The 12,696-nt window shown below is 42.1% G+C and overlaps 1 protein-coding gene across 3 annotated transcripts in view; it reads right to left on the bottom strand.

Annotated features, from left to right (window-relative positions):
• Window positions 1–2,373: 2,373 nt before the first annotated feature.
• Window positions 2,374–12,696, bottom strand: part of LOC311239197 (lysine-specific demethylase 4A-like) — a 174,437-nt gene continuing 164,114 nt past the window's right edge. For all 3 annotated transcript variants that reach the window (XM_084327484.1, XM_084327485.1, XM_084327486.1), the window contains 3 exons: window positions 8,832–8,951; window positions 7,173–7,265; window positions 2,374–5,757 (listed from right to left, as the gene is read on the bottom strand). In XM_084327484.1, coding sequence (XP_084183610.1) covers window positions 5,617–5,757; window positions 7,173–7,265; window positions 8,832–8,951 — 354 coding nt within the window. In that variant the 3' untranslated portion in view covers window positions 2,374–5,616. The remainder of the gene's footprint in view (window positions 5,758–7,172; window positions 7,266–8,831; window positions 8,952–12,696) is intronic.

Here is a 12,696-nt window from a genome sequence, read left to right on the forward strand (position 1 = left end):
GCGAGCCATATGCAGATGTTGCCTAGTTCCGAGCTGAGGGTTTTTTCAACCTGCAACTTGTTCTTGTCAGAGACCAGCAGGGCTGAGTCGTCCGCAAACAGGAACAAGTTGCAGTCACAGGCTGACGACATGTCATTTGCATAAATTGGGAAGAGTAGCGGTCCTAGTATGCTTCCTTGTGGAACACCACAGCTCACTGTGAGGGGGGGGGATAGAGTACCGTTTACCTCTACCATCTGTTCTCTCCCCTCCAGGTAGGATTGCATCCAGCTCACTGATAAGCTATCAAAACCAATTGCTTTTAGCTTGTCCATTAGAATGGAGTGATTGACAGTGTCGAAGGACTTTTGTAGGTCCAGCATGACCATGCCGCAGTATTTGCCCGCGTCCACCTCTTGTTTGATGTGGTCGTTCAAATAGAGGAGGCATGTGTCAGTGGAGTGGGACGTTCTGAAGCCAGATTGGAATTCGTAGATTCGATTTTTTTCCCGCCAGGTACTTTTCGACCTGTTCGTAGACTATTTTCTCCATGACTTTCGAGATGGAGGTAAGAATAGAAACAGGGCGGTAGTTGCCTGGGTCTAATTTGCTGCCCTTTTTGTGCAGAGGGGTCACTCTCGCAATTTTGAAGTCCTTGGGGACGTGCCCCTGTTTTATAGAGAGGTTTATTATGTGTGTGATGACTGGGGTGATGGCGGCTGCTGCGTCTGAGGAATTTGGAGGGGATGTTGTCATGGCCAGTGGCCTTGTTAGGTTGGAGGGCGCTCAATTTTTTGAGTACCTCATCGGTTGTTACCATTTCAAGTTTGAAGTCGTCTTTGTGGACCCCTAGGTCCAGCAGGGCTGAGTCGTCCGCAAACAGGAACAAGTTGCAGTCATAAGCCTTGAGGTCGAGTTTGCATGGAAAAGAGTAAATCTGCATTTTACTATGATGGTCCTAGCTCATGGAATGAACTGCAACAGTCCCTAAAGATTGAGATTCACTCCTCTGACCTTTTATCATTAATCATTGTCGATCAAGTTGTACAGGGATAGGGGGCGCAGTGTGCATTCAATGAAAATGTGTTCTTTCAATGTTCTTTACAGAAAACGAGCCAAGGCCAACGAGTCTCAGGTAAAGAAATAACTATTCATTTTATCATTTCTTTTAGTAAACATTGAAAATAGGTCCCACAGACCAGAACACCACACAAGGGTTAAAGGGGACATTGTACATATCGTTTTAGACTTTTTATGACTTCCTTGAATGTTTCCTTTTTTTTTATGATTCATTTTCCAGTTTTGTGACTAGGTGACAAACTGAGCAGTACATTAAGCAGTGTTCCCGGCTCCAAAAGGCACAGCTAATAAGAGTGCTTGTGTCCCCCTTGTGATGCCACACACTCTTCTTTCAGCTTGCCACCCACATGAGAACGTTTAAACTCACCTGCAGTCAGACCCAGGCTCATTAAAACATACCAGTACTATTATCACATAGGGACCGCATTATGCGCTAAGCCTGATGGGGCATTCAGGTTCTAGCATTTTAAAAAGCTATCTGAAAGTACATCCTGTAGTTCTAAAGAGATCACAACGTTTTTTGCCAAAGATGGGGCATCTGCCATCAACACATAATGGGAAGGTCACAAGACGATCATAAATGGTTAAATGCACTGTATTTTATACAGTGATTTTATTCAAAGCGCTTTACAACTTATGCCCCCATTCACTCACACGACGACGGCAACCATGCAAGGTGCCAACCTGCTCATTGGGAGCAGTTAGGGGTTAAGTGTCTTGCTCTAGCACACTTCCAACATTCTGCCGGGAGGAGCGGGAATCGAACCTGTAAACCTTCAGATTACCAGACAACCAATCTAACCTCTGTCCGAATTCTGAAAGCGTTCTTTCAAAATGGCCACACTCTGTTGATATAACAAAGGGCATCTTGACTTTAAGATGGCTCATTTTCAAAATGAGAATATAAGCCAATATCTACATATTTCCGTAAAGTTACTTCTTGATCTGCCCATTTAGTGACCTATAGGATCAGACTTCTCAGGTCATATGACCACACTCGGCATTCATACTTTGAGATGTTCAGAATTCAACACAAGTACATTACTAAAGCAGACAGACAGTTTAAACCTATCAAGAATAAGACAAATGAAACATGGTCATTTTCCTCTGTCCAGTCTTTACTAAAACAGTGTTTTTATTTGACACAAATAATGTGTACAGACTCAGTTAATGCTTCCCAGCATAATTGGCCCAAATAAAACTAAGCACCATGACAACAGTAGCCATGGAGACTGAAGATTTTGTTGGGCATGGCTGAAGAGGTGTCTGCCCTCTGTCCTCTTGAGATACATATCCAGTTTATTTTAACTGGCTACATACACACCATCTTAAGACAGCTATGACGAGGAGCGGTGGGGGCAACTCATTAAAGGGGACATAATAATTGTGTATCTTGTCAAGAATTTTATGACTTCCTTGAATCTATTAAAGTTTTCTTTTGCATAATTAGTCTTAATTTAATTTGAATTAATTACCTTTATTTTCTATCAGCTCTTTCGTCCCTTGTAATTGAACAGTTTATTTGGTGGGTGTACCAAATTATTTTATTTTGTATTAATTATTGCCTTCAGTCTGGCTACCTCACACCCAAGAGTAAATTGGGCAGTACATTAGGTAGTTCTAATTGGTCAATTGAAGCCAATCAATTGCTAGTGTGTGTGTGTGTGTGTCCCATCACAAGCAATGACTCTTTAACAGCTTGGTTAGGAGAGGCCATGGCATTTTCCCTCAGTGGCCAAATAACATTTCAGACCAAATCGATACAAAGACCTGAAATAAAAGAGAACATTTTCCATAGTATGTCCCCATTTAAGTGATTTGGTCTTGTATTCTACCACAATCAAGCGTATTTCAAGATATTTAATTAATGCTGACCTTCTCATGGATGTTTTTTTCCTTTTTTTAACGTTTCATGAGAATTCCATCTTGGGAGTTTCTAATGGAGTTACACATCACAAGACATGGACTGTTCTGCCTGGAGGCAGCCAGTGTATCCGTCACGTGAGGCAACTTCCCCAATACCTTGAAATAAGCCTAACGTTGCCAGACCAATACAAGACCAATCACTAGCTTCATCTACTACAGTGTGATAAACTGGTTGTTGAACATGTGATGGAACTATAAACTATATAGAACCCTCGTCACTTTTATCAAAAAGAAAAGCCTGATCTTTCTTGTACATGCGGAGTAAAGTACCTGGACTTAAAATAAGACTTGTCTAGGAAATAACAGACAAACCACTCGGGGGGGAGGAACTCAACTAATAAGTACTTTTTGCTCAAAGAGGTACTTGACACCACTTGGCATTCACACTATCCGCTCCCACAGAGTAGCTTAGATAAGAGAGAGTGTGAACCTGGAACTAGTCGACGGAACATATAAAAACCCACGTCGGTGTAACAAATATAAACATGTGTGGGGGGGTTTCAAGCGCAGCAATGTGAAGCTGTGTCTTCAAAACTCAACACAACAAACTGGCATAAATTAACTGGATTAATAATAATAAATTCAAACTTTATTTACTGAAGCTAACAGGTAAGCTGAGCCATTTTTTACTTACAAGCGAAATAACCACTCAATTCAAGAATGAATGTGCTATTCCTATACCATGAACGAACACTCTCCTATGGCCAGAAACCAGAGAACGAACACTAGGAACATTTGATGTAGGCAAAATGTAAGATCTAGAAAATAGACAGAGGAGAAGACGAGAGCTTACATAAGAGGGGTTTTCTGGGGATAAGGCTGCCTGGTTCTGGTCTACAACTGATAACACTAGGCCATAAAGGTTCACTCGGCTATACAAATTTAAACATACTGTGGGTCCATTCATCATACGAGCATCTCCAGAGTTCACATGCTCTTAATGCCACAGGTTGGAGTTTTTTAGTCACCTGGTTTCTGACCCGAGGGAGATGGTCCTTCATGTTCACAAATATTGATCAGGCAGTTCCCTGAATTTTCAAATTTGAGTTCCATTTCCCTGTAAGGATCAGGCTTCTAATCGTAGACTAGCTCGCTCCTATGTTTTCACAGTAAGACGTACATCATCAGACCTGCATGTCGGTGAAGGAGAGCTGAGTTATTAGATGCACACTGCAAAGCATGGAGTCAGTGTAAAGTACAGCATGAGAAAATGACGAGTGTTTAAATACAGGGCCTGTATGTAAGGTGGGTGGACATGGAACGTCATTGACTCCATTGAGATTCTCAGATGGAATTCGATATAAATCACACTGAACAAGATTAGCTCTTTTTGATCTACAGTAAAATGCAGCAGTTTTTGATTTAGGGGCACAATCCTGAGTTCATTTCCACATAATCTCACACACGCATCCAAAAACTCTAAACAGCTTTGCACACATTTATCTAGTTCGACAGTTGAGAGTAAGTGAGTTTGAATATGACCACCAGTGATGTCATTGCAGAAATTGAGCTGTAATTAAGATGACAAGGATACAATGTGTGAGATTATGTGCAAAATGTATAAGCACGTTGTTTGGTGCCCCTGTAAGTAGTACCAGAACATACCAGTGAGGAAAAGAAACGGCTAAAAATACTTGGTTCTAGTAACATTAGCCAAAGTTAGGTATAATCCTTAGTCATGTTGGGATCTTTGCTAAATGTAAGGATTTCACTGCATCTAGCTTTGAGGAGAGGAAGACGCCAACAGAATGCTTTATTAAACTAGAACTGCCAAACAGGAGGTGGGAGTTTGAAGCTCCTGCTCCCCACTCTCAAAGCAATTTTTTTACAACATGTTCTTAATAGGTGTAGTCATGAAACTCGCTCCAACAACAAAATGCCTATTTTCAATTAAACATAATATGAAAATGCCCAAAACAATCTCGCATGACAGCAGCAATGAGACGCTCTCGGGGCCCGTGTTCCATGAAAAACCCTCTCAGGTGTTTAGAGACACATACAGGTGACATGACATGAGCAATTAAACACATCGCCCCTTTGCTATCGCCCTAGTGGTTGATATTTTCACCCTGCTGCACACTCTGCCTCAACCAAATATGTGATGTCAAAGTGCCTCTTAGGAGGTATTGCAAAAAAAGAAAAAGAGGTACTCAGACATCACCAATTTCGTTGGGGCAGAGTGCAGCAGGGTGAAAGACAGCCACTAGGGCGGCAGCAAAGGCACAATGTGTTTCCTTTTAAAGAACCAGCATCATAGTACATCGCTGTACTCTTAAAATTGTGTAAAACTGCATTTCCTTGGATGAGTAAGGTCATTGAAAGTGACCCTAAAAACAACATCAACAACTAAATAAACTCTTTGCCCTCTCATGGTCCGACCCATTTTCCACGTTCCTATAATTCTTCAAACGGAGTGGTTGGGGGTGTAGTGTTCATTGACACACAAATCAATTGAAGTCCCAGCCGTTGTTTATAAATATATATCGCCCAACGAGGCATTGGAATTCACATCCACAGAGTTAATTCGATCAGTAGCCAGATATGGAGCACTCCACCCGGGTTATGGGAGCCCTCCTCTCTCTGGGTGTGGTGGTGAGTTCAGGAGGAGGTGGTGGAGGAGGAGAGAGGCGGTTACTCCATGATAGCTCGGTAGACGAGAGGCTCAACGTAGTCCTCCCTGTAGCGATTGTTGATGACCCGCTGTCTTTTGGTCGTCTGTTTGACAACATCCTTCTCTGCGAAGATCTCGAATCGCATGTCTGACGCCACCGACTGAAGGAAGGAGGGAGAGACACACACAGTCATATTATATTCTGATATATAAAAATGCACAGAACCCGTAGAGGCCATGCACAGAATGTTTGTACATTTCTTCCAATATGGCTGCCTTTTGAAAAAATCTGTGCAGTAGAGTAGGTAAAACACTGGGAAAGTACGATATTACTGTTCCACTGTGATTGGTTTCCAAGATCCAATAATAAAAACAATAATTTATTACATTTAACCTCCAGGGAGTACATTTAACCTCCAGGGAGTACATTTAACCACCAGGTAGTACATTTAACCTCCAGGGAGTACAATTAACCTCCAGGGAGTATATTTAACCTCCAGGGAGTACATTTAACCTGCAGGGAGTACATTTAACCTCCAGGGAGTACATTTAACCTCCAGGGAGTACATTTAACCTGCAGGGAGTACATTTAACCTCCAGGGAGTACATTTAACCACCAGGGAGTACATTTAACCACCAGGGAGTACAGTTATCAGGAATTCAACAAGACGACACCCAGTGGTGCAGTGGCAAATTGACAGTAGGTCAAACGCTCCACGCGCGTGCGCGCGCATGCACAGTTTTTTTTGGCTGCTCTCGTCCTGCAGCTGGATACTATTGCCTCACAGCGCGGCCGTCAGCGCGCGGCCCAGAGAGCGCCGCTGGCTCTGCGGTTCTGCAGCTGCATGCTTCTCCGGGAGTCCGGTTGGATAATGCCATGTAAAAAGCGATTGCGCGTACTTCAGCCTCAGTGACCGAGGTATAACGCCGTTATACCGAGTTATACCAGCACTGCACCACTGACGACACCCATGTAGTTTTGAAGCTCGTCATTGGGTTTTTTTAATACTATGATCTGCCTAGGGGTTCGTGTATATATTTTTGTATATTTGCACATTTCTTACTTCTTTATCCCTTGCCATGTTGTATTGTGACAAAGTAATTTCTCCACTTTCGCCTTGGAGTCAAGGTAAGAATGATTGATATATAATACGCTTTCCCCCCCATTACAGGTCAAACACCATTTTATGTATGAAGGAGGCAGAAAATCAAGGCAGTTCGTTTTAGTAATTGGAGGAGGAACGGCACAATAAAGCCAGCCGTATATACCAGCACAGATTCAAAGCTACAAATTGGCTCGATACCGTTACTACTGCGTCACAAGAAACTTTCTTCTGCATTCCATTTTGAATTACTCCCTGCCCAAAAGAAATACTGACGTCCAAACCCACCACAGTTTGTCAGGTGGTATTAATCTCAGTTCTGCACAGAACACACACCTGGTATTCTCTATGACATAAATCATGTCTTATCAACAGACTCCTTGGGGAAAATGGATGAACTGTCCTTTTCTGCAACGTCATTATAGCTAAAGTGTGCTACGGTGTGAAACTGTGGCTTTTGTTTGATACAGTACCATTCGTGACTTGACTCGTTTGGGCAGGTCCTCGTCTAGACTGTAGATGTCTTCTCTTTTGACGGAGATCTGTGACCCGTCCTCAAACTCCACCTGCATCAAACACACACACAGATTTCAGTTAGTTAGTTAATTATATTGATTTGTTATATTGTTTACACTGCTTGTTTTTTTTTTACTACCTGTACCTCCCCCCCCCCCCCATGCTGCCTGAATTTCCCCAAGGGGATCAATAAAGGAATATCTTATCTTATCTTATGAGGATGAAACACTTTGTGCTAACAAAGCACGTCACGTCATGGAGAATATACAGCCTTGCCTTCAGAGTCAGACTCTGATCAAGACACAGTGAGCGTCAGTATATCTACTTGCACCGGAAATAAAAGGTGTAAACTGTGTGTGTGCTTCTCCAGTGATGTGTTCTCCCTCCTGCTGCCCCGGCCCTGAGGCACCAGACTCAAACCCCTCTTCATGTCATCACACGTGTGCCATGTACAGGATAATCTCCACAACCCCCCCCCCCTCCTGGTCCTTTTTTTTTTATAGCAATGTTAGTTTGCGTCTCTCCTTATTGTCTCACATGCCAATTTGCAAGTGTTTCGAGTTGTGAACTATAGAGATGGGCATTGTGAAATTAGTAGCCTACTTTTCAGTTTTTAGCACTTAACACTTTATTGTAAATCATCCCTCAGGGTAAAACCTTATTGAATAATGAATAGAGAAAGAAGCATCATGCAGGTCCCTAATGGTTTCATTACTATTTCCCGTTTCATGCGAAGGAGAAGATATAATTTCATGTTTATCACACATTGTTGAGAGGCGTGTTTGCTGTGTATGAATGTCCGTTCTATATGCTGTAAACTTTCATTAAATTGATCTCAGAGAGACACCCCCTTCTCAATCTAGCACCAATTTCTCCTCACACATTGAGAGAGACAGAGAGACAGTGTGTGTGTGTGTGAGGGGTAGGTAGGTCTTCTAGCTCTGGCTTGTCGTTTGCTTTCGCCATACTATGAGGCTATGCTAAATTACAGGTAATCTCTCAGTGGTATATATGGGCTGAACAAACAACATCCGGCCCTTTCTGCAAGTTATATTTTGGGAAGGGGGGGGACTTGGAGTTTTGAATTAAGTTCTGCACGGCAAAAGAAAATCAGCACATTAGTGGTTAAAGCAGAGTCACTTTAATTGAAATTCAAACTTTTTTAACAAATTAGTGATGTGCTTTCCAGAGTCACAGAATCAGGAACAATGGAGAAAACTGAGTGATACTGTGACTCTGAGGAATCACTTATTGGTTTATCACCCAAGCGAGGCCCAGGAATCAGGAGTGGAGCACCGGTGTTACAGTGTGCTGAAGGATGTCTCTCATCTTATCAATTGTGACGTTATTTTGCAAAGAAATTAGTGCATTTTCTTTTCTTTACAATAGAGGATTCTGATTACATAAACGTTTGAATTACTTCAAACAAATCAAATTCTACTTTGGATTCATTCAAACCTGATTTGGGGGAAAAGGAACAGCTCTAAACCCTAGGTCTTTTGATGTGGTCTGAGCACAGTGGGGGTGAGGTTCTGTGGGTATGTGTGTTGGCGTATGTGTGTGTGTGTTGGCTTGTGTGTGTGTTGGTGTGTGTGTGGCAGCCGTGGTCAGGTTACCTGGTACATAGGTATGGAGTGCGATGCTACAAACTTGGCACCGTATATCAACCCATCAGTCCAGCGCACCTGGACAACATCCCCTTCGGCAGGGGGGCCGAGCCGCATGCAGTCTCTGTTCTGAAGACACAGGAGAAACGTATACTGATGGTAAACATGGGTTCTGATGGTACACATGGGTTCTGATGGTGAACACAGGTTCTGATGGTAAACATGGGTTCTGATGGTGAACACAGGTTCTGATGGTAAACACAGGTTCTGATGGTAAACACAGGTTCTGATGGTGAACACTAGGGCTGTCCCCGACTAAGGATTTGGATGGTCGACTAGGATTGGCCAAAATTTGCTGTTAGTCGACTATTGGTCGACTTAAAAATTAAATTAAATTAAAAAAAAAAGTATAATATTTTTAAATTTTTTTATCATTCCATTTGGGCAGTGGGGGGTGCTTAATGTCTGAATGAGTCGACTGAAGGCTTCTTGTCCTCTGCAAAAGCATGCATTTGGTCCACTGATGGATACATCTTGATATTTGTCTAGTATAGTGTGTTCATTAGATGGGTGAAATCCTCTTTCAGTGCCTCTGTGCCCGTTTTCGTAGGCAGTTAGCCTCTGCTATGCGTGCCATTAGCGTTAGCCACGCTTCTATGACTCTTTTCTTTTGAAAAAAATTATAAAAAAATATATATATATTAATATTTATTTTTATATTATATTCGACTAAGAGGTTGGCCAGTCGACCAAGGCCCCTTTCGACCGATTAGTCGACTAATCGATTAATAGGGGTCAGCCCTAGTGAACACAGGTTCTGATGGTGAACACAGGTTCTGATGGTAAACACGGGTTCTGGATTACACAACACTGATGGTAAACAGGTTCTGGATTACACAACATTGATGGTAAACAGGTTCTGGATTACACAACACTGATGGTGAACACAGGTTCTGGATTACACAAACAGGTTCTGGATTACACAACACTAGGGCTGTCCCCGACTAAGGATTTGGATGGTCGACTATGATTGGCCAAAATGTGCCGTTAGTCGACTATTGGTCGACTAAAATCTTAAAAAAAAAATAATAATTTCATTTTTTTTTATCATTCCATTTGGGCTGTGGGGGGTGCTTAATGTCTGAAGGAGTCGACTGAAGGCTTCTTGTCCTCTGTAAAAGCATGCAATTGGTCCACTGATGGATACATCTTGATATTTGTCTAGTGTGTTCATTAGATGGGTGAAATCCTCTTTCAGTGCCTCTGTGCCTGTTTTCGTAGGCAGTTAACCTCTGGTACGCGTGCCATTAGTGTTAGCCATGTCTCTAGGCCTCTTTTCTTTTGGAAAGAATGATAAAAAAAAAATGAAAATATTATAATATATATTTTTTTTTACTATTCGACTAAGAGGTTGGTTACGGTAGTCGACTACGGCTCCTTTCGACCGATTAGTCGACTAATCGACTAATAGGGGTCAGCCCTACACAACACTGATGGTGAACACTAGGGCTGTCCCCGACTAAGGATTTGGATACTCGACTATGATTGGCCAAAATTTGCCATTAGTCGACTATTTAAAAAAAAAAAAAAGTATAATATATATATATATTTTTTTAGCATTCCATTTGGGCTGTGGGGGGTGCTTAATGTCTGAAGGAGTCGACTGAAGGTTTCTTGTCCTAACAAAGCCAAGACAACAGTTTTGACTGATAAAGTGACCATATTTATTTGTCCAAATAAATATAATTTGAATCAGAAAATTCACAATCCGTCAATAACTTAGAATACATCCAACCTAACAAGTCACCTGCAACATCACCACCGCTACGATGGTGTGTTAAAAGCCTATGACGACGCGAGAGCAGCTAAAGCTGCTGTGAATCCAAAGCCAGCTACAAAGGAACCCGCGGCGCTTGTACCTATTGACGAGGCGTGTGCTAAATTAAAGAACTTTGACAGAAATGACCCAAGGGCTCAAGCCGCTAGCTTTTAAGCAGTGCTTGGTGGTGCAAATTAACCTGGCTACTACGGACCAATAAGTGATGCGTATTCAACCAAGGGTTGCATCACAGTCATGAAAGGGGCTAGATTTGCAGCAGCTTTAGCTGCTCGCGCGTCGTCGTAGGCTTTTTTAACACACCATCGTAGCGGTGGTGATGTTGCAGGTGACTTGTTAGGTTGGATGTATTATAAGTTGTTGCCCTTTTCCCTCCTCGTGGAACTTCTGCATTGCATTTGTTACAAATAGCAAGCAAACTTTTTTCCTCTGAAACTATTCCAGACTCCTGTTCCAAAGGGTGATACTGCCACCTAGCAGGATGCAGCCGGTATTGCGCTTTTGGGATTTCAGAATGATTTCCTATGGTAACACCGAGGTCCATGAAGATATAATGAATAAAAAAACCGAATAAAAGAAAAAACTACCAAAACCCGAGAAATCTCGGGTCTGGCACTCAATGGATTGTTAGTTTGTCCAATTACTTTTGATCCCTTAAAAAGGGGGTTGCACATGTATAAACTGTTATATTCCTACATTGTTCACCAGTTTTGGATGTAAATACCCTCAAATTAAAGCTGAAGGTCTGTAGCACATCTCGATTGTTTCATTACAGGTCCATTGTGGTGGTTTACAGAGCCAAAATGATGCCGAAATATTGTCTGCCCTGGTACATCTCACCAAGATATCCAATTTAGACCTGAACACGAATATATAATAGGGTGGAACAAAATATCCTGAAGACAGTGATGATGCTAGAATCATTCCATTAACCTCAGTGTCCTCTAGCCCAGTGGTTCCCAAAGTCGGGGTCGCGACCCAAAGGTGGGCTGCGAGAAGCCACGTGAGGGCCGCGAGATGATTTAAAAAAAAAAAAATAAAATAAAAGTCAGGCCACTTAGAAGCAGGCCAGGACAGTGTTTCTAGTTGTATTCTAAAATTCTATTCTATTGTATTCTAAAATATGACTATATGGTTTTATATTAACTCTTTCAGTGCCACTCACGAGATTTCTCTGGTTTTTTTATAGGTGGTTGCGTGCCACTCACGAGATTTCTCGTATTTTTTTTATTTATTTTTTTGCGATCTGAAAAATTATTGCATCACCCGAGCCTACCCGAGTATAGCCGAGCTGCGCCGGTGATCACTGTGGAAAAAAGCGCCCCCTGTCGTCTCCCAGATGACATAAGTGATTTTGGAATGGACTCAATGAAAATGAATGGGGAAAAAAATCCGGTACTCCACATTTTCCAGTTCACTGATCCAGCCGGGGTTACCACAGTTCATTCTGGAGCCTCAGATCCCCGCGGATCATGGACATCTACAGTGTCGCGTTGGATCCATACACGTATCGATTTTTTCGAATGGTGATCAGGAATTGGAATATACCAGTTGGATACCATCTGATGTCAGGTAAGGACTCTATGTTATCAGTGGTAGGATAATCGGAGTAAGTTTGATGAAGTTATAAGCTGTTTTGTGAAATGTCTTCTTTCGGTTTCACTGTAAAAGTCTGTGAGGAAATCAACGGAGCGATTATCAGTGCGCGGCCGTAATGTGCTTGCGTGCACGTATAATATTGATCATCTAGCGTTTATTTGAAAACGATTCATAAAAAGGCCGACGAATATCAACGTTGTGGAATATTCCACTAAAAGACGATTTTCATAGAATGCTCCAGAATGAGCTGTTTTTTATATCAAAACGGGGGCTTTTCTAACTGCTCTGAAACGGAAACGACGCGATAAAAAAACAATCTGCCTTCACAGCACTGACTGGAAAATAGTCTTTGATAATGCGATGGGCAGATTAGACACATAGCCATAATTTAAAACATAGATTAGGCGATATTAACGTTAACATTGGCGCCGATGGTGG

This window comes from Notolepis coatsorum (genome assembly GCF_963971535.1).
Source record: "Notolepis coatsorum genome assembly, chromosome: 13".
In the NCBI taxonomy this organism is placed as follows: Eukaryota; Metazoa; Chordata; class Actinopteri; order Aulopiformes; family Paralepididae; genus Notolepis; species Notolepis coatsorum.